The following is a 22817-nucleotide window of genomic DNA, read 5'->3' on the forward strand; positions in this document are numbered from 1 at the left end:
ATAAATGAAAACCATTTTCTGGATGGGCTGTTCAAATAAATAAAAGTTAAACAGTTGACAGACCATTATTTTACATCTCCAGATCATGTGATGTGAGCAGCTACTGGCTCATATTGCAGCAGTGAAGTCTTGTCCTACGTCTCGGCCTGCCTCTTTCCACCGGAAATGACCCATGTCAAACAAACCGCACTCTTTGGAGGCCTTTGGAGGCTGAGGTTGGTTTGACCTGCACGTACAAAAGTTTGGGTTTAGCACTTAATGGACAAGATCTAGAAAAAGACAAATAGTTGGTTGTGACGTGCATAAATTCTCCCTCTGTGTCTTATCAGATTCATTTGAGCCAACGCAGGACCATATGTGGACCTGTGCTGGGCGTGCCCGACCCTCTGTGCTTTGTGCCCCGGGGGAGAGATCGGCCAGGGCGGCTCGCTAATTGAAATGTGTTGGCGACTCATCGACGTCTCGGCTCCAGTTTCAGGGCTATTTCGAACCGCAGTGCTGATTGCTGGTTTCACATCACACAGGCAAAAAAAATCAATAGTAGCTGGGAGAGCTAGGGTTTATTCTTTGCAAGCAGACGTTAATGCTTTGCAGAGGAGGGTTTGATATTTATCATTTGTCATTTTGTCTCTGCAGATCAGCCATAGCTGTAGAATATATCTACATTTCTGAGAGTGATAGCTGACACCACGTGTGAAGAGTTTCCAAGAAAATAATGCGGTTTGAATGTCCACATCCAGAACAGTGTTCACAGGGCTGACCAGGCCAAGTCATTATGCGACTTTTTTCGGTTTCCCTCAAAACTTTTCTTGTCTTTTTCTTTGTATGTTTTCAACAGAGAAAAACACATCTTGACCTCTGGTAAGCACCAAAGGGGCCTCGTTATGGAAAAGTGGCTCATGTGATTTACAAGGACTTTCCTTGTGCTTTCAGTACCGCACAATGCAGAGGGCTGAAACTTTGCCTTTTTCTAAAGGCATCAGTGTACTTTTTCAGTGTAGAATGGTAACAAGTTTAATATTTTGCAGTGCAGTGGACAGAACATGGCTAATTTAACATCTCTGATTATTTTTATTTTGTTCTTGTTTGCCTTATTTCTTTTAGCAAAAAACAACACACAGTGGTACTTTGAAAAATTCTTTAAAACGTTATATGTGGTACTCTCGGTGTCCACTTTGGTCTACCACAAAAGTTTGTAGAATCTCTCAAACATGATTTAACATCCAAATCCTTACCACATACATCCTCAATTATATGGCCATGCATTTAACTAAATAAGCTCGCAAAAGTGTCTGCCTTTGTAGTGGTGGTGGTGCTGGCCATTGTTTTAGTCTTTTGTTCTTTTCCAGGGACCTAATTTGGTCTTAAATTATGGTCAAATATGGCATCGCCCATATCAATAAGTCTCTGATCTTATTGCATTGTTTGAAATCATTAAGTCGGATCTCTGAAGGCTAATGTAGCCGACTATCTGGGCTTTGGCTGCTTGTGCTGCTACCCTTCAAACACAGAGTGAGCCCTTTGAAAAATGGATTGCGGAAGAGATAAGAAATAATTTATGTTCCTATCACTGCCTCGCACAAATATGGTGGGGAATACTGTGCCAATAACTCCCACAAACTCAGAGAGGCACGCTATCTTTTACTGCACAAATTATTAACGGCGCTATGGAGGAAAGGGAGACGCTGTGCATTTTTTGCTAGATAGACCTGGCTCATTGCTCGTTGAAACTTTGAGTTCACCACAGAGCGTTATAATCAAAGATAAGGACTCCTGAAATGAAAACTGAATAAACAGTCATGCAGAATTTATAATTTTATAATTTCCAGCCTCATCATAATGTGAGGGAAAGTTTCATTTAGACAAAATAGGACGCTGTGAAATCATTACTTTCTTTGTCTGTGTGTGTGTGTGTGTGTGTGTGTGTGTGTGCATGTGCATGTGTGTGCGTGTGTGTGTGTCCATGTGCTCTGTGTTTGTGTGTGAACAGGGGAATAGAAGGAGGAGGGGAGGGAGTCCAAAGGGGAGTGTTGAGGGAGGATACTCGGGGTCGGGTGTCCGCTCGCCTCTGTCGGCTGGCGTTGACAGCTACAGACGCTGGTCTAAAATGAGAATCCTCTTGGGCCGCCTGCCTGCCCATCCAGCAAGAAAATAAATCCCATGTGGAAGAGCCGCTGTGTGGGATCAGAGACAGCCGCCTGACCCCCCAGATCCGCCGGGGGAGGCCAAGGGCGCCGGCACGACAGCATAAACCCCCCTCAGCCCCTGCTCCCCCCCTCCCCACCAGGGTCTAATGTTACCCTGCCTGCTTGCCAACTCTGAAATTCTGGAGTTGCAGGACTGTGTTGGTCCCACTCTAGTCTTCAGTTTTGAACCTGATTTTAGAGGAATTTTTGGACGAGCAGTATGTGAAGATTTAGCTTAAGGCCTAGGTTATACTACAAAAATAGCACCAAGGTCTCTCCGTGCTTACAAGGCCACGCACTGTTAAAAATGCTTTGAAACCTAAAACAAATGGGAAATTTAACCTAAACCTTATTGAAAAAGGTCTGGTGCGGTTGCTGGTGTTGTGAGACTACACACAGTGGCCAAAAACACCGCCTGGTGAGCAATTAGAGACACATACTGAGAATAAAAAGTTTTGAAATATGATGATGTCGTGTTTAGCACTACCACCAGATGGAGGGAAGATGGATTGAAATGCCAAATTTTGTGCTTTCCAAAGACTCTTGTCAGAAATTCAGCACTCTGATCCACATTTTTCCCCTTCTTGTGTATGGTGTTTCTTCATGTCTACTACCGCAGTACACCCGAGGTCCAGAGACTGTATCCCCTGAAACATTTTCTGATATTAAATTCCACAAATTCCAACGTAGGACAGCTAAACTCCCTCCAGGACCCCTGAGAAGTATCATGTCTAGATCAAATGAGAATGAGTCAGCAAAAGGTAGCACGATTTTAAAGTGGCTAATAGCCTTAACACGTATTAATGACTACAACAGAAGGTTGACCTGAAGCGAGAGGTGTTGTCTAGCTCCTGCTGTGATTTAATGAAAAAACAGTAGTGTTATGAAATACAGAGAAAGATGATGTCCACACTTATGTTTACGTTAGCAATCCTCATGATCAGATATTTGGTGTGATACATGCTCAGGCTCCTCTGATGACGATTTAGCCTCCTGGGTCAATGCCGATGTTTCTGAGCTTCCAGTGTAGCCAGCTGTTATCTGGATATCCAGGTCAAGACTTCCTTTGCAGACCGATTAGCAACTTGATACACAAGAATGACGAAAACAACATATTTGTGCTAATCTCTATAAACGGATATCAGCATACAAATGCAGATGACTAATAAAAAGCTAACTTGTCATCAGATGATGGCTGACGTGTTTCAAGATTATTTTCTCAATACTTTACGTCTCTTTTGCTCTCCACAAGGACTATTTCAACCAACGCCCACTTAAAGGTGGACTATATGTTGGACTACAAACAGAAACCAGAAGGTTTCCCGTGCCCAAAATCTTAATCCTTTTCCTGCCATTACAGATTTTGCTTTCAGATTAATGTTCCTGTATCTCCAGGAGTTAGGTCCATTTTCCATCATAAGTCATCTGCTCTTTATGTAGTGAGATCAAAGTGAAGGTGTGGAGGTCAGGTTGGTGGACGGCGATGAAGTGTGTCCAATTCATGCGGGAGAAAAACTGTTTGTGTCCCTATCTTTGTTTAACTAACTATTTAATTGTAACCACAATATTTTCTTAACCTTAACCAAGTGTTTTAAGTGCTTAATCCTAACATGAAAACATAGCTTAACCATAGTTTACTTGGCATAACCACAATCTTTGCCTAACATCAACCATGCTGTAGTTGTCATATGCCGATAGAAAGAAATCCAGGGTTTTGGAGAATGGTTCAAAATCAATGTTCTGGTCTTGTGCAATTCCTGTACAGATATACATTTAAAGGGTTAATTTACCCAAATAATAAAAAAACTAATTCTCCTCACTTTCTTTTTGTGGCGTCTTGTAATGTAGATTGTTTTTGTTGTTGTTTTAAAGTTTGGTCAAGCTTTGAAATTCCTAACCTGAGATTCTTTGAAAACAATGGAAGTGCTTTGTTCTAGAAATCGTCTCCTGTTACTCTAAATGTCACTAAAAATGCTTAGAAATAGAATAATAATAGAAATTATAGACACTAGTTTTGGAAAGAGATATTGTTTAACATTTTAATATAATGATTATTAATATTTCAAAGCAGTGAGCATCACAAATCTAAGTCCATTCCTCTCCATTGTGTTGGGGCTGTGAAATCTCAGATATCTCGAAATCTGTTTAAGTTAACCAAAATCATTAGGATGTCTAGATGCCACTTGAGTTGTTCAGTATATGTATGACTAAATCTCTGTCGAGGAATCGTAGTGAACTGACTGACTCACGATTGTTACTGACATACATGCTTTTGAATGCTGATATGGTCGATGAGCTTAGAGAAGCCCTTAAACTACATAGTCTACAAATCTTTGACCTAAACAGACAAAGTGACTTAAACCAGCAAAGCGAAGTGATACCACTAGAGCTCGGTGCAGAGAATATGTTAACCTCTCATTTGTGTGAACTAAGGTTTTAAATTGAGAATATGAATCTCGGAGCAGGTGCGGGTGACCAGTGGTGTGGGAGTATACCTACTTATTTTTCAGTCGCGTATACCTGCTTCTGTGGGAGTATACCTACTTATTTTTCAGTCGCGTATACCTGCTTCTAAAACCACTCTGATGTACCTCAAGTCAAGTAAGTCAAGCAGCTGAAGTTCAGAGACAAAGTGCAAATACTACTAGCTCATTTTTGGGTGAGTTAAATAATGTAAGAGTAGTCTGTCCTAATACTCATAAATGAAGAGTATACCCACTTCTCCAGGCACCTCCACACCACTGATGCTGACCAACTACAGAAAACATATTTGGATGTTTTTTAGGTATTTTAAAAGTCTGCAGAAGTAAAACTCATTGGTTAAATTTACAGTAATTAGGTTGAGTTTTCAGTATCTGGCTGAACACCTCAAGCAAAACTTGAGTTTCTTTTTCTTTAACTTCCTCCAGCGAGTTTATCATCTTTTATATCACTGTGGGGAAATTGGAGACAGGACAATACTGGATAGGCTTTCCAAAGAAATTCATACTCTGCTTTAAATAGTTAATTACTCTCGCCTTGTCTCCGGTGGTGTCTGGATGTGGATTGGGGAGGGGGGGCAGAGACGCTTCTGTCTGTCTTCCTCTCTTTTTTTCCAGTAGGGGCAGACCTATATATTTTGCAGCTCATGTCTGAAAGGCTGGCTCCAAGCACTAGGGGTGGGCTCTCGCTCTCTGATGGTTTTCCAGTGAGTATTTGTCAGGTCAGACTGTGCACCGCCCGGCGGTCTCCGCTCCTCTCCCCGGGTTATTTATTACCTCTCTCCCCCGCCGGCAGCGCTGCGGCTCCGGGGCCGCTGCCAACAACGGCGCAGAGGCGGGGGCCGAGTTAGGGGGGTTCCCGTCGGACGATGAGGGGGAAGAGGAATGGACATGAAACGCATTTTGAGAATGGACAGAATTTTTCAGGCTTATTACAAAGTAACCGCCCTCGACGTTTTCCGTAAAACATCCTTTATGGTTTGCAGACTGAGGACAGTGAGTCCAGGAGTGAATTTATGATTTACATTTTAGGTTTAGTCTTTCTTTTGTCTTTGCTTTAAAAAATAAGTGAAACCTTGTGTGGCTGGAAGTATAGTAACATGTATAGAAATACATACATCATCATTAGTACTTAAATAATTAGTCAGTTAGTTGATTAACAGAGCAGCAGAACGTTAAGGGCCATCACTTTTGATACTTGATTAATCGTTTAAGTATGGATGGAAATACCAAATATTCACATTTCCTGCTTTTCAAATGGGAGGTATTCTGCTTTTTTCCAGTTTAATATCAATACAAATTAAATATCTTTGGGTTTGGGAAACAATTTAAATTTGATGTCACCTGAATCAATTATAACTTACTTAATGACTTAAGGACTTTCTTCTGCTTGAATTTCTTCTATATATTTGTAATTTATGAGGAATTTCATGTCTTATCTTTTACAGGCTAAATGGTTAATAGTTCTGTTAATATACAATAGTTAATCACCATAGTGAGTCCATGATGAGGCTGATGCATGATACCTTCATACAGGCATCTTACAGTATATAGCAAGACAGTCATCTACATTATCTTATCTCCACAGTAAGCTAATCTACATTCTACGAACAATGTATTTCCCAAGAAGTGAAACTGTTTATCAAAAAGTAGGAATGACTCAAGTGTCATGAGATTAACAGACATCTGATATGAAGAAGTGTGTGCATTTAAATGATATAAGGGACCAGGTTATGATCAAGCGGCAACCTCTATGGCTGTGAAGTGAAGCCAACGCTGAAGTGCCTAAAATTACAGTTCCTTGAACGGCCACTTGAGGCTGGCTACAGAACCAGTCGATTTCCAAAAGTCCCCATGTTAGAATGCCCAACTTCACAGCAGAAATAAACATGTTTACAGCCTGGTGCAAAAAACTGTTTTGGTCTTCATAGCTAATTTCTCCGTTCATGACAACTGTGCGAGAGTGAAACTCACCCCTTCAAATTATATTAAGGCTTAAAGTTATGCATAATTAACAGTGCGGCTGCTTTGATTGACATTTCAGGACATTACATTATGTTACAGGTGGCTTGTTTGAGCACCCAGGCCTTATTTAGCCTCCCTCAGCTCCACTCCACAAACCTATTGTTGATGTCATGGATACGAAGTCAGACTATGGTTATCACATCCATGTACCTACATTAAACTAAAACCTCTGTCCTAAAACCTTTAAACAGATACATTTTGTTTTGTTACTCGATTAATAGTCACGTCATGACATCTGCTAATGCCCCAAATACAGAAAAAGTTTCCTGAATTTAAAATGTCATTGGGTTTAATGTCAGACCCTTCCATCGAAGAAGTTTTTGTTTTGTTGACTCACCAAATAAATCACACTTCAACCAGCACTTAGTAATAGAGAAAGAAACTATAGAGGCGAGTGTCTCCCTCAAGATTAGCTTGTGTTTTTGCATTGTCTTGTGTGCTCGCATTTTCCTTTCAAGATCACCAGTTTTGCTGTGAAATCCTAAAACCACACCTATTCTATTAAAAGTCTTATCACCATTATATGATATTAAGTATTACAGCTAGATTATCCGAGTCTGTGCTTGCAAGGTTATTTCTCCACTGTAAATTGGTCTAAAATGTGAGTTAAGTCTTAGACTAGGGTTTAAAACCCCTTCAGTTGTGTCATGTCAAGACACATGAGCAGTGTAAGCAGAAGTAACTGTAACTGATACCTGTTTTCTGTAATGTTATGTTGTAAGTTATGCACTGATATTGGGATTTCCTAATTCATTGTAAATGCGTGGTGTGTAACGGCAGGTGTGGGTTTTTTCTGTGGTATTTTTTTTTTTTGTCTTTGTACATACACAGGACTCTTCCATACTGTAGTTACAAAAGCAAGAAGTAAGAAAAGGTTAAATGAGGTAGAAAGGTTAAACATGGTTTCCCCATCACATCAAACATTTTTATAGAAGAAGCACAAAGGCTGATGGAAAAATCGACTCAGTAAACACAGAACCAATTTTTGAAGATGTGAAAGTTGAAGTGTCGTCACCGTACAAGTTTGGGGAACCCCTCCACGATGAGCCACCAAAAATGAGTCACAGCAAGGACAGCGAGTGGGCGTAGGAGTTGGCATGGGTGTCCCCTTTATGACTGGTTTCATCAGGGCTCTCCCGATGGTGCAACCTCCTGCACCAACACACGCATCAGCGAGGTTTCCATCGAGACATTTCGATGTGGTGAGGGCTGGTTAGATTAAACAGAATCAAAGAGCTTCTTATATGAAAAGTACTGTTCCACTTCCTAGAAACGGCTTTGTAAACATACGGCATAAATGTCAGCAGCTCATGATTTATGTCACTGCTACTGCTCGGTGTACTCACCAGCATGTGGGAAGTGACATTATTGTTTAGTTGAAAAATGTTGCCTTTCAATTTCATTTTTCAGACGGTGTTCACAATAAAGGTAAAGGCGGTTTTCGAATAAGTGACTTCAGGTCACCTCCTTTTTTTGTCTGTAGTTGTGTTTATAAAATCTGTTTTGGTCTCTTCCTGATCCACAAACCCACTAATTCCATTACATTCTCTTCAGACATCACACCTCCTAAAGGAAAAATGTCAATCTACGGTCCGTCATCGTCTTTGGTGAGGTAGCTGGCATGTGTTTTTGTAAAAGACTGCTGTGTGTTTGCCTGCCTGGTCCTGGCTGTATGCATTACACCAGTTCTGGCCAGGCTGTGGTCTCTGGCCTTCTTGTGCACCACTTCCGCCTGCGGTGTGCCGTGCCTCCTTCCTGTGTGTGTCAGAGGCAGTTTGGCCTGATTTATAGGCCCCTGACACACAGCGCTTTGGACCCCACCTCTGCTGCTGGAATGGCTATCCCATGTGTTGGTGGTGGATCCACCTGGGTGGTTCTCCACTGATGGGGGTCAGATGTGGTCCTGCTCATGAGCTCCACAAGCTCAGGGGAAACATACCCTGCAGACAGTGTGGAGAGAAAGCGCTCTCAGAAAATGTGCTTCAAGGCTGAAGACATTTTTTAGTTTAGTTCAAGCAACAAGCTTGCAGCAACTTCTGAAAACTACACCTTACAACCCAAACTAAAGTCAAACTACAAGTCGAGAATCTTAATAGAGGTTCAGTTTCGGTTGGTGTAAGAGTTTACCTGAAAGTTAAACTAAATTGTTAGTCTGAGGAGTGCAAATTTTCTCTCTTCACCTCTCTTCATGTATCATCTTAGCAGAGAGTATCACACCTACCCATGCTGTAGTTTTTGCAATTGGAAACATGATATGGTTAACACCTACTGCACTTCATCTGCGGCACTTCTAAAGAAAGGCTTTAAATATAACCCACCGCCTTTCAAAGTTTTGTGACATTTATATAGCTTTATAGAAAAGCCTTTTGGAGGAGTGGACTGCTCACCATTGTGCTCACAGTTTTAGCAGTGGCTCACTAAAGCGATCGCAGCCGGTGAGTATATGTACATTTGGAGGAAAGAGGGCGAGATGATGACAAGTAAGACGGTTGACTCTAGACACATAAGGAGAACATAAAACAGCCAGGGGTTGGACCTGCAGCTGATGTCACAGGAAGATCTGGTGTGATCCTGACCATCTCCATGTGTTTGATTTAAGGCTGCTACTGTTAGTGTGTTTAGCTGGGGTTGTACACATGTAGAAATGATTTACCTCAAAGGTGGAGTCCTGATTTAGCTCTGGTATTATTGGACTTTAAAATAACCATAAATTTTGTCATGTCGTCAAAGGTACGCCGGTAAAAACCTGATTCCAGGCAAATGTTGTTGCACTTAAACACACTCCTAACTCAATGCATAGTGTCTGTATGAGTCGTAAATATGACCACACAGCTGCTAAAACGAGTTTTAGAGTCAATCGCGTGCTCATGCCCACTTCCTCTTGTGACGGTTCCTCCATTTTACGCACCGAAGCGCCGTCCCTCGCAGTCCCCCCCCTCCTCCTCTGTGGCTCTCGCCGAGCCTCCGCTGTTTAAATGGGCCAAGTTGAGAAGCGGCGGAGAGTGCAAATCTTGTTTGGTCTGGGTCTGTGAACTTCAGCGTGACTTCAACGACATACACAGGGGTTAAAAAACAACTCTTTCCAAACTTTCAACTGTATTAATGTTGCGCAAATACTACTTCAGGAATATCTGAGCCCGATATGTTTGGCTTGTGTGTGTCTGATGAATGCCATATGCCACATTTAAGGTTTAGGATCAGCAGTAACGTACTGTTATTAGTTCCTTTTTTTTATTGCCTTCACTGGCTGTGAAATTGTATCTTGGTCAGATTTAAGCTCCCCGTTACTGACTCGATGTGCGTTGTTTTTTTGTTTGTTTTTTTCAATTCAAGATTTTTTACTCAGTGAATATTAAAAAAAAAAAAATCTCTTCTAACTTCCCCAAAGAAATAAGAGACACGACGCGTGTAGTCGCGACTGGTAATGATCACCGTAGGTAACATAATGTCCGCGGCTCAGGGCTACCCAGCATGTCAGGTATTAACAGAGCGAGCGTGATTAAATGTGGGAGGTAGGAGCTGTGAGGCTGGCGGAGAGCGCTGCCGCCGCTGCGAGCTGGAAACTACTGAATGGGAATCTATCCGGCAACTTCACCAGACCGCTGTCTCACGGCGACACAGGGGCTCTGCGTAAAACCAAGCGGCGCGTCTCCAAGTCTGGGTCAGCCCAACTCACAGACGGAGAGGACGCTCAAGTTGGATCGGGCGAGCAGCTTTTCACTTGTTACCGGCGCTCGGCTCCCACTAACATGCCTGCCATCAAAAAGGAGAGGTTGGATGGAGACGACATGGCATTGACTGCGTTCAACCAGTCCGAATACCTGGCCCCTTTAAATGCCACCGCGATCCCCGTGGTGACCCCGCATCCGCCGCCCTACGACCACATTTTTGCCCATCACCGCGCGTACTTGGGGCTCCACGACTCAGCGGCGCTGCATCACCAGCACCTCCACCATCACACGGACGACTTAATGCTGGAGAGGTTCTCCTCCATCCCCGACTTTCAGCCCTTCTTCGACAACGGGGAGCCGTGCATCGAGGTGGAGTGCGGCGAAAACAAGGCTTTGCTTTATATCAATAAATTGTGTCAAGGTAGTAAGGGACCCTCAATTAAATACAGGGGCGAGTGGCTTACCCCCAACGAGTTCCAGTTTGTCAGTGGACGAGAGACTGCCAAAGATTGGAAACGGAGTATTAGACACAAAGGTAAGAACAACCTTCACTGTCCGCACGCTTTGTTGGCAGAGAGGGACACCTCATCATCAATTAAATACTTTTTAGACGCAGCTTATTCTGGGCACAAACTTAGTCTCGTGGTTCGGTGCTGAGTTTTGGAGTGAAAGGGTTACAGCAGTCAGTGCGTAAGGAGACAGATGAGAAAAAGGCGCATATCCTCCACATAGCTCTCCGAGGCTTTGACACAGAGTTTGGGCTGCGATCGGACACCATACCGGGGGCATCTGGAGTAGGCTTCACCGGGACTGAGGTGAAAAGTTCGTACATAGATAATTCAATATGTGACAGTGAAAATATGTTTTTGTTCTCCTCGTTATGGGGATGAACCGCTGCGTTAAGTGCAGCTGCACTTGTGCATGGGTGTTGACACTTTTGTTTTACGCAACGCATGTTAGGTTTGAGAGATTTTTTTTTTAAATAGCGTTTTGTTTTTTAACAGTCTGTGTTAATTTTGCAACCAAGTCATGATTTCAACTTAATATTAAATAGCTGCTTTTGTACCTAGACGCATTTTGTTAGATTTTTGGCAGCATCAATACTCTGATCTCACGCATTTTGTTAGATTTTTGGCAGCATCAATACTCTGATCTCTGATACTGTTTGGGTATATTCGTATGTTCACATTTATAGCATAGTATTTTTATGCAATAATTACACTTGGTGCGCGTACCACCTCAACACACACACACACACACACACACACACACACTCAGGCACGAGGTTACTCAGGCAGAACTGACACGCGTTAAGATGTGTGGGGGGAGGGTGTCGCCCCCAGGTCAGAAATGGTAGCCTAATAGTTTAATATAGCGATTCTTATAGACAGATGACAGTAGGCTGCTGTCTCTCTGGCTCACCACACTGGACTTGAATTAAACTTCATGGCAAAAAAAAAAAAAATATGATGAGATGAGTCAAGTCTGTCTGCAGGGACTGACTCCTTCAGATATATACTGTGTTTACTGGCTGATTTTTATTCGACAAGATTTGTCTTGAAAACTTTGAGCCCTCTAGATGATGGGGACGAAGACAAGGGCCCACTCTCAAGCAAGTTGATAACACCTTATCACATTGCTGTGTCATGAAGGAGATGAGTTCACTGGCTTAGAGAATATGGTTGGTATTATTCACTAAAAGTGTTTCTCCTGATTTTTTTCTTTTCCCAGGGAAAAGTCTCAAGACTCTTATGTCCAAAGGAATCTTACAGGTGCATCCTCCAATCTGCGATTGTCCTGGTTGTCGAATTTCATCTCCAGTGGTAAGAATATTTCTTCTTCTTGTCATACTGGTGTTAGTGCTGTGGTGTGTTTCTGTGTGGAGGCAGTGTGGCAACTAGGAGAAGGTACATAGATAGGATGGGTTTGACTTGAGGACTACATCTTTGCTGTGGACATGCAGTATATACACAATATGTAGGCTGTAACTTGTCAAAGAGCAGAACACAAGCAGACAAAGCTTAAGACGTATTGATATAATACAAGTATTTGCATTAAAAGACAAGTTTATTACATTACATTATCGTCTTTTATATTTGGTGTGTTTTGCTCAATTAAATTAATGATGCATCCTCGGCTCTTATAGCATGTCAAGTCAATTTCATTTTTATGGCCCCAAAACACAATCTGTACCTTTTGTTTCTAACGTTGTGGATTTTTAAAAATATTTTTTTCCCTCGTAGATTGTAAGATATTTTGGTTTAGTTCATCTTGTGTGAAAGCAGGACTCAGCATACTGGTATTTCATGGCGATATTTGTGTTGTGGCACTGTGCTCTGCATACACAAAACAGTGTATGAGTGTATATTGGAGCAGTGTCTTTCTTTGTAACCTTGATGGTGAAGGACCCTACAGGCACACATGTCAACTTTGATGCTAATTTCTCTCAGCGTGAATATCAAATCCACTTTCAGCCTCTCACTGCTGCCGAGTATCAAACAGCCTTTTTTTTTTATTCAGAGGCATTGAGCTGTCCAGTATGGCGTGTTTGACGTTAGGTGTCGTTGGTCGGCCTCTTCTGTCCTATTGAATCAGTCTCCTCACCTGGCTGTTGAACTTTTGTTTGCCTTGCGCTTCCCTCAGGGCTCGGCCAGGGGCACGATGCCAAAACCTTGAAGCCTTGCAGGTGTGTCACGATTACAGCATCACCGCTCTGTGTGTGTGTGTTTGTCTGCGTGTGTGTCAGCTTTGAGCAAGCACACTGCCGGCTCACCGTCGCCAAATCTGTTCACACAGGTGCGGCGGGTTGTGTGTGTGTGTGTGTGTGTTTTTTATCACCACGGAGCGCATCTGTCGTCGCTCCCAAGCACTAATCTTGAGGGAAGGGTGTAAGAGGCTTAGCGAGCTACTGAGCGTGGCTACTGCTGATTATTGTGTGCGAGGCACGCAAGGCAAAGGCGGTTTAGATAAGCCGGAGGTGTTTGAGTGATACAGGTAAACTGGTGACATTTTTCACAGCCAAGAATGAAGACCTGTACCCTAACACATAAGGTTCAGCCAAAACGAATTACCTGAGGGAGGCAGGGGGCAGAGAAAACACAGAGCAGAGATGCTCATGTCTTATTTTTTATTTATTTATTTTACAGAAGGATTTGAAAATCTGAGCGTGTTTTCTTATGTTCAGGCTTATTACAGATATCAGAGTGATTGGCTTTTGGCTTGCAAGGGCTTGTGCAGTTCCACTTCAATTACAGCTGTGACGGAGTAAAACTTTGTTACTGACGTAAGCAGGGATATGAGAGCCTTAAGGTTGTTGTTGCAGCCTACTCTCCCTCTTCTCTCTCCGTCTCTTCCTTTCCTTTCTGGTGGTGAAGCCTGAATCTAACCCACAAAGTGAATACCACCATGACACTTTCGCACACACACACACACACACAGACACACACACACGCACACAAAGTATGTTGGCAGTTCCATGTGAGGCGGCACACGCACACAAAGTATGTTGGCAGTTCCATGTGAGGCGGTGAGGGTTAGGCGGAGGAGGGAAGGCAGCGGGACTTGTATGGCCTGTACTGGCGTCTCCCTCTCTCCCCACTGACTCCCCTCAGGGCATGGCAGCCAACACTCCCTCACTGATGAGCTCTCTCTCCCTCTCTCTCTCCCTCTCTGTCTCTCTCTCTCTGTCTGTCTCTCTCTCTCTCTTTCTCTCTCTCGCGCACACACACACACACACACACACACACACACACACACACTCTATATGGCTGCCTACTGACACAAATTACCTCATGCAGTCCTTTATTTTGAAAGTTTGACGGCTGAACTTTGAGTGATCTTGTTTCGCTATAGGCATGAGGCAAGCGATCATAAAAAAAAGTGCAGCAGCTGGTGGGAAGACTTTTCACCTGCCTGCTCAGAACTCGGAGGAAGTTAATTTGCTGTGTCGGCTCGGGCACAAGCTGTTTATAATGACACAACACAAACTGAACTTGTTGTTACAGTTTTGAATTTAAATGTGCTGATGATGTTGCTTATCCGCAGTCTGAAATGAAGTCTGTTCATGATTGATCCACTGTTGATAACTAGCTGTTGAGGCATGTTTGCTTTCTATTAAGCCGGTTATTGTGTGATAATCAGGTGCCTAAGTGATTTCTTTCTTTTAGCAGCTTTAATTCTTGGTAAAGTTTCCACTTGAAGCTTATTTTGCATGTCTGGGTCCGTATGTCATTCTTTTGCGTGCATCCACTGTACTGAAGATTGTGTGTCCATGTTGAAGTTTATTCTTAGCCCTGTTTGTGTTGTAGCCTGTACATGCGTATGTGTTAGTCTGTGTCTTTATGCGTGCATGTCTGTGATTATTTGTACACCCGCGATGCCTGGCTGAGTTGCCTGCTTGCTGTGTGTGTGTGTGTGTGTGAGTGTGTGTGTGTGTGTCTCCTCCCGGGAGAGCTGGGCTTCCTCTGCTCTGTTATTTCAGCGGAACTGGCGGAGGCCGGGAGGAAATTACACTCCCCTCCTCCGGCTCGTAAAGACCTCCTCCAATCAAGGGCTCCTCTTGCAAAGTGGAATTAAACACACACACACAAATGGTCACACACATCTACACACAAACATAGACATACACACTTTTGCCTATAACTTATAGTCTATCTCATTAGATTTTCATAATGCCATTTCAAAAATAGGGTTAATGGGGAGAAGATAATTAAAATTAAAGTGCACCATATTGTGTGAAATGATAGAAGTTAAGCGTCTTCGTTGCTCAACTACCTACCGTACACTGCTTCGGTTTTATGTGTTGTGTGTTTGTGCGCGTGCTCTGCGTGCGTGTTGCTGAGGCCATGTTGCTATGGTAACACCGGAATCGGTCATTGGCCCAGAAGTGTGCAGAACTGTGGTGTGGTGTGTTTGTGCACTTTTGTGTGCGTCCTTCGCTCCCTCTCTCTGTCTCTCTCTGTGCGTCTCAGACAAATTAAAGATTAAGTGAGACTCTAATGATCTGTTCATTCACCGCAGGTCTTAATCTCCCTTATAGAGATCAATACGAATCGGAACGTGTGTCACACTTATAGAAGTCGGCTGATATACACACATGCAAACATTCGTGCATCTAGTGTGAATAATTCTCCTAAAATAAACAGCTTTATTTAGTGAATTGGCGTTTAGCTTCCACTTCAGCAAGAGTTTGCTAGAGAGCTGAATGTGTATGTGGTTGCATGCGCATGTATGTATGTGCTGTGTGAGCTTGTCTTGTGCATATCTGCACGCTGTGAGATTCGGGTGTGGACACGGGTTAGCAGGACGCTAAAATAAGATGGAGCATCTGTCTATCAGCCAAATGCGGTTTATCACGACAAAGACACACACACGGCGATATTTCCAAAAACCCTCCTCCCAACATCTGTCTGTGTGCGTGTGCACAAAAGTGTGTTTGCGTTTGTTGCTTCGCCATGTGATTTCCTCTGATAGTTGCAGGCTCGCTCTGTCACATCAGGCCTTTGCAGACAGCACTGTCCTTTCATAGTTTTACTTTCAGACATACAAGCATGCGCATACTTGTTTATGCACAGGACTACTGTACTGTGACGTAAAAGTGATCTAGCTGGAAGGAAGTAGATAAGTTCTGAATTTTCTCATCATCATAATCTGTATACATGTATAGCTACACCAATAATAATTTGCTAATAATGATGTTAGTATGAGAAAGAAACTGCTGGCTAAATTTATTTATGACAGCATGAAGCCATCTGAGTTTATCTTGGTTTTCCCTCCACTACATAACTGACGCTCATCATTAAAATCACTTGTACCTTTATATCATAAAATGAAAGTGTGGCAACGTGTTAATCTGTATGTGGCTTGTCTAAACCTCAGCGAAGCGGGTTAATGTTTCAAAGTCCACACCTTGAAGAGGTGGTGTGGCAGCGTATTTATTTAGTCAGATACTTTTTCGAGTGTGTTGAAGTTTGATTCTAGTAATTGTCAGGATCAAATTTTCAACACGAGAGAAAGCATCAGTTGAATTCACCAACCACAACTTCATACTCGCCTCCACTTCCCCTTCTGTGTTTGTCAGGGGAGAGAAAGGCTCGTTACCTGTCCGTAAAGCTCCCCTGCAGCAGCCTCGGTGGGCCAATCCAAACACACAGAGAGGGAGAGAATGAGGGAGGAGGGAGGAGAGAAAGAAACTAGAGGGAAAAGGGAGAGCGGGAGGCACGCTGGCACGCTTGGCTGCACCGCCACTGACCTCGCAGCGCCGCCCCAGCAGCCCCCCACACACACCTCCCCTCCACCTCGCCACCTCGCCTCTCGCCCTCTGTGCGCCCCCCCCTACTGCTCCCCCCACCACCACCCTCCTCCCCTTGCCCTGTGCCGCTCCACTGGGCTGCAACCGCCCGCTCGGCTCAGCGCGTGGGGGCCGAGGGTAGTAGGAGAGTGTGTGTGTGTGTGTGTGTGTGTGAAGAGGGGGTGGCAGCGGTGGGGGACTTGGTCGCATGCCTGTCTGCCCTACAGTGCTTTCTCACTTTTTTTTTCTCTCTTTCTCTCACATGGCCTTGAACAACCAAGTGTTGCCTAAAGTCTGTACGTCAACCACACACACGGTTATCCATAATCAGATTTATTTTGCCAAATATAAAGTTTGTTTGCACGTAAAGAGTTTTCCTTAATCAGGTTGGTGCCTGTTCCTTCAAAAGAACTGTCTGAAAATGTTCAGTTCTTCTATATATTTTCATTGTATCAATCTGTATCGCAGAACGTGTATTAATGATTGGAGACGCTCTCCATACGTGATAAATTCGACTTCTTGTGTCGCACCTGTTGACAGAAATGTATGTTCATCTTACTTGGTTTGATTGATAGTTTTCAGTAAAAACCAAGAACAACACCTGAAAGCCCCTCACAGATGTTAAAACAGATTGTCGTCTGCTTCAGTTTGAACCTCGCAAAACTTGACACATCTCAGCTTTAACTGGCTGTCACAGGAAATCTATAATTTGTCATTGCATATAATGACATCATTACTGACAGGATGTGCTATAATAATTAATCGACGTTTTCTTATTCCATATAAATACATACAAATGTGGTTTTGCAATACAAATACATATACATGTGTTTGTGTTGCACAATAATGGGGGTTAAAAATGGCGATGCTGTATGAATGACCCATTTGTTGTGTTTGCATGCTTTGGGTGAGTGTTTTTTTGCTGGTGGAAGAATGTTTGTTCCTCTATCTGTAAATAAAAGTGTCTATATGGGTGTTATATTCTTATGCTAGAAGAGTTCACTGTGTTTCTAATTATCGTAATCATATTAGCAGTTTATTCACAGCAGCTCTTGGTCTTTGCTGTTCTTGCAGATATTGCAGCAAGTTTGTTTATATGCGCACCAATAATTTGATTATAACCAGATCAGGCAAATATAAGGCTTATCAGTTTATGTGTGGCCTGTACAGTATAGTGTGTCTTTTTGTCTGACTTCTGTCACTGGATTGACTCCAAACTGAACCAGAAAGGTCACAGAGTACAGTGGATGCAAATGGGTGTTTATACAAACAAGTGGTGGAGAAAAAGAAAACACCCAAATGACTTTGGGATGACAGCAGAACGGCTTTCAAGTCACAACTAACAGGAAGTAATTGGGATTAAATTAAGGTGCTCTGTGAGTTCATCAAAGCAAAAAGAAGAAATCCGGCTTCTCCATTTTCTTCTTATTTTGTGGCACTAATAACAAATTTTCTACTCATGACTACAAATCTGCACAGACGATATCCTGACTATTAAACACATCATATAAACTTCATTATTGGGTTAAAGGGGAAATCTGGTTACTGCAGACCTTGTAAACACTTTAATCAAACTATTACTTTAATCTGATTATTCACAGTAATCAGGTTACACCGGTCATGTTTGCATACTGAGCGATCTCAATTTGGTGACAAGTTTGGAGCTGATCACCTTTCATAGGTGCACCTGTGAATCCGGCAGGACGGGTGAGTCACCTAAGGAGAGTAAGAATTTGTGATTTCGGGCACACACTAACATACAGCTGACAAATTGTTTGTTACAGCCTTGCTTCAGAGCTCTTATGTGAGCGCAGTAATGACCGCTTCACCCTCCCTCCATATCTCCCACCCTCCTCACACTCATTTTTTTCCCCTCTCTCCTTCTCTGTCGTCTGCTCATTCCCCCTCCCCCGTTCCCCTAGTGCTCGCGCCAAGTCGGCCCGCTATCCCGCCTCCATACACACACATACACACACACACACACACACACACACACACACACACACACACACACACACACACACACACGCTGCGAGGTAACGGCAGACAGGCGCGTGACTCATTAGGCATTCGTCCCCCAGGGAGATCGCTGGGGGGGCGCGTGCGAGGGAGAGAGAGCGCCGCAGCTGCAGGAATGTCACGGGCGGCTACCGCTGTGTGTGTGTGTGTGTGTGTGTGTGTGTGTGTGTGTGTGTGTGTGTGTGTGTGTGTGTGTGTGTGTGCTAATGCTGTTTGGAGCCAGCGGCAGGGCACTGCACCTTTCAGGAAATAACACAAGGAGAAAGAAAAAAAACAACAACAACAAAAAAAAAAAAACACGCTTATTAGTCCTCTTTTCCACCAAGAGCACCAATTTGAAAGTCAGAAATAAATTTAGAGAGAAAACATTAGATTGCTTTAAAATTTCAGCTTGGATTTTAAACGCCTTCACTGGCCATCACGTAGCTGTGATATTAGGCTGTATTGTTTTTCACTACTGGAGCGTTTTGTTGCTCTTAAACCCAAACCCTTCATATAAATTTATGAATTCAGAACACTGACCGAATGAGTTACAGGAACAAATAGGGTTGTTGTCAGCAACAGCAGTGACAGCATTAAAAAAAAAAACCATATCACAGTACTTTTGACTTCTTGCCATTTCCATAAATTCAGCATATGTAGCGCTTCACTAAATCTCAGCCTACGACACTAAATGACATTCAGTCCCGTTCAAGACTGGGAAACTTTAAATTTGGCTGGCAGTGAAAAATATGTAGATCACTGAAAGTAAAATGACAATATTTATTTACTATAAACCTGTTGATTTTGGACATTTCTAGAAAATGTCTTCTACTTTCCAAATTGTCATTATACGTTTGTACAATGAAACATACTACAGTCTGCGGACGTCTGGGACTATCAAATGATTTCCCACACATGTTCAATATACACTAGTTTGTTAAGACACTCTTGAGTCAGTACAGCTGTTTAATGTAGAGTACATGTCATCTGACCTCTGATATGTTATATCACTATAATGAACACCACTGTTTGCTCTTGTTGTTTGTGTCTCACGATCAAACTTGCATCCGTTTGTCTGAATTACCATTTTCAGTTCAAGTTCAAGTTTCGAGTGTTACTGTCAGAGCAAACAGAGTATTTATGTGTTTATAAGACATGTTTATGAATGTTTGTCGTGCTAATACGACCGTTTTACTCGTCTGTCTAGACTGTGCAATAAGTTGGTCAGTGTGTCCCGATACATGTTTATCTCTATGTATTTGTGTCTTTCTTTTTTTCGCGTGTAAATGTGAAGCACAGATATATTTCTTGGCTGCCTGACTGTCAGACAGAAAGCGTGGGAGGTGATATTCATAGAGGTGCTTTTAGTGGGACTTTTATGAGAGACTTTTTTCCATGGCTGAAAAGGAGGTTGACCACACACAGTAAGGTTGCCTCAGCTCTGTGAACACGCCTGTGTGTGTGTGTGTGTGTTTGTGCGTGCACGTGTACGAGCCTCAGCACTCAGGCGCCTTTCCTTTGAGCGCTCCTACGTGGGCTGCCAGGGGTGTGTTTTGCTTCGTGTTTTGTTTCAGAGAGCCCTCCCCCGTGCTGCGGAAGTGTTGCCGGAAGCAGTGGGAGCTCACCCCCAGTTCTGCGTCAGTGCCACTAAAGAAAGGATCGGGGCTTTCCGGGAGGAGAGAAAAGAGAGGCAGAGAAGGAGGGGGGGGGTGGTTTGACGGGGGCTGTCAGCCTGGGTATGTCACGGCCATGTGGGTGGTTGTCTACACGCTTATACGCACACACACCCAGCCGCAGTCACGACTGGTCTTAGGCAAACTATTCCTGTATACACTATATTGTTGGCATGCTCCAAGTAAAATCCCCTGCTTTGGAGGGGAATTCTAAGGAACAGGAACAGGTGTGTGTATGTGTGTGTGAGAATGCGTACAGTATGTGTGTGTTGTTGGGGAGGTGTAATGCGCATGTGCAATTGTGTCTCCCTGAAGATGTGAAGACAGTAGCAGAGAGACTTTAAGGTGGAGAATTGTAATGTAATTCTGGTTGCATCTGTGGAAGAGTTTTTTTGTTTGTTTGTTTTTTTACGTGATGTTTGGCTCCCGTTGCCGCCCTGTCAGAAGTCAAGCACTAACTTCCTGTAGCAGAGGCTTCATGTGGAAGTAGCAGAAGTATCAGAAAGTGATCCACTGTCCTCAAACGCTGGAGCAGAACTTGTAGAAAGCTCCAACAGGAAAGAAGAAACGAGGAAAAAAACTCTTTTCTGGCAAGGCAACGATAAAAAAAAAAAAAAGAAAGAAAAAGAAAGGAGAGAAATGTGCAGAACTCTGTGGCCTGCTCATCCTGGGGGATGTTTTCATCTTTCTCTGTCCTCCTCCCCCACCCTCCCAACTCTTTTTAATGTCTGCCATTTGAGAGACTCCAGAGGGGCTGCACCTGTTTGCCTCTTGGCTAGGAGCCCCCAAATCCCTCCTCCTGCCCCCGCCTGCCACTCATGCTGCCGCACCTCCTGGGATGGAAGGAGGGAGGAGTGGTGGAGAGCGGGGTTTGCGTGTGGTGGAAGGGATAGCTGGAGGGCTTGAAGGCGTCCGGGAGTAAAAGATGTAGGCATAGAGAGACAGAGAAAGAGAGAGAGAGGAATATAGTTTCTAATCCAAGTCCACTCCACACCGGACAGACCTTACTTCTGTGGAGCTTTCTCTCTCTCATGTTTTGACTCCCCACATTCTCTTTCATTTCTGTATTTTCTCTCACCTTTTCTCTTCTCTCTCCTGTACAAACCCACATCCGCTCTCGCCTGTTAACTTTTCTCCTCAGCCTACCCTTCCCCTGCTCTTCTCCAATTTCCTCCCCCGGCTCAGTCTTTTCTACTCTCTCCATCTCTCCCCTCCCATCTCTACTCCTCTCTCTCTCTCCTCTATCTCCCCCTCCTCCCTTCGCTCTGTGATAGGACCATGTTAATCTGCAGTGACCTCTTCAGGTCACATTAAAGGTCGCCCAGCTTCACTTCCTAACGCCCCCAGGGCCACACTCTCCTCTTTATCCCTTCTTTTCTATGCTTACTCCTATCAGATTTGGAGCAAAATAAACACCCAATCCACCAACCAACTTCATGAGATTGGTTTTAGAGTAGAAAAAAGTATAGTTAACATAATTTCTATGTTGGATGCTGTGGAAAGAGGAGGTTGATCCATGCAGACATACCCAGTTATCTAACATGGAGTATTGAAGGAGTTTTGCAGCGTTACGTTATAATTTATTCACAGTACACGCAGCTGACTTCTATTTGGCTGGAGGGCTGAATGCCAATCTTACAGATTATGTTGTTTTGGTTTCGGTGCAGCTCATGGGTGCCAGCTATACTGACGCTTCCATCGAATCAGTTTTTGCTGGAAGCTTGTAAATAATTTCATGTTTTGACGAAGATATTCTAAAACAATATGTTATGCTCAATGATTTAGTCAGTCCAAACCTTTTTTTATCTGATGTATTCACACAGCCCTGATGATCATGATTGAGACCCCCAATCATGTTACTCGATGTTATTTAACATTATTAATTATAGAAAAGTCTGTTATTAATTATATAAAAGTAGATATATAAATGAATTGTTTGAACCTTTTGGCTAAGTTTGGTCCATTTTGCATTGTTATATTAAAACTTGGCAGAAGCATTTTACCCATTACGTTGAGCTAACAGTTTCAATTGTTTAATTGGATGCAGATTTTTTCGTGCAAGTGCAATCTCACATTAGCTGATGAAAATAAAAATGTCCCTTTACATTGGAGTTTTGATCCGTCATGTCATACGCATTTGTAGAGAGAACTCAGTGTACTGCAACTTAAAGGAAACACGCATGCAAATGAAATGATCCAGATCGATTAAACACAAGCAAAACGAGCAACACATTCAACAATTTTTACAATGTATATATGAATCCTGTCACTAAAGTCTTGTATTTCTTTGTGCCTTGTTGTACAGAACCGCGGGCGCTTGGCTGAGAAACGCACCATCCCTTTGCCTCCAAACCGGGTGCCCAAGAAGGAGCTGGCCTCCATCTTCAGCAGTGACGACAGCGAAGGCAGCGACCGGGCCAGTGGGGATCATGCCCACATCAAACAAGAGGACGAGCTGCATTACAGTATCATGAGAAAAAGGTGAGACACCT

General features: G+C 43.2%; 1 protein-coding gene across 5 annotated transcripts in view; it reads left to right on the forward strand.

Moving 5' to 3' along the window:
• Positions 1–9107: 9107 nt before the first annotated feature.
• Positions 9108–22817, forward strand: part of samd11 (sterile alpha motif domain containing 11) — a 50823-nt gene continuing 37113 nt past the window's right edge. Inside the window, exons 1-3 of one of the 5 annotated variants that reach the window (XM_019254441.2) lie at positions 9108–9126; positions 12094–12185; positions 22631–22806. In XM_019254441.2, coding sequence (XP_019109986.1) covers positions 12114–12185; positions 22631–22806 — 248 coding nt within the window. In that variant the 5' untranslated portion in view covers positions 9108–9126; positions 12094–12113. Of the gene's footprint in view, positions 9127–9298; positions 10898–10935; positions 11185–12093; positions 12186–22630; positions 22807–22817 lie in introns of those variants that run through there. The other 4 variants (XM_010741006.3, XM_019254439.2, XM_019254442.2 and 1 more) reach the window with 4 other exon arrangements.

The sequence above is a fragment of the Larimichthys crocea genome, chromosome XV (assembly GCF_000972845.2).
Source record: "Larimichthys crocea isolate SSNF chromosome XV, L_crocea_2.0, whole genome shotgun sequence".
Lineage (NCBI taxonomy): Eukaryota > Metazoa > Chordata > Actinopteri > Sciaenidae > Larimichthys > Larimichthys crocea.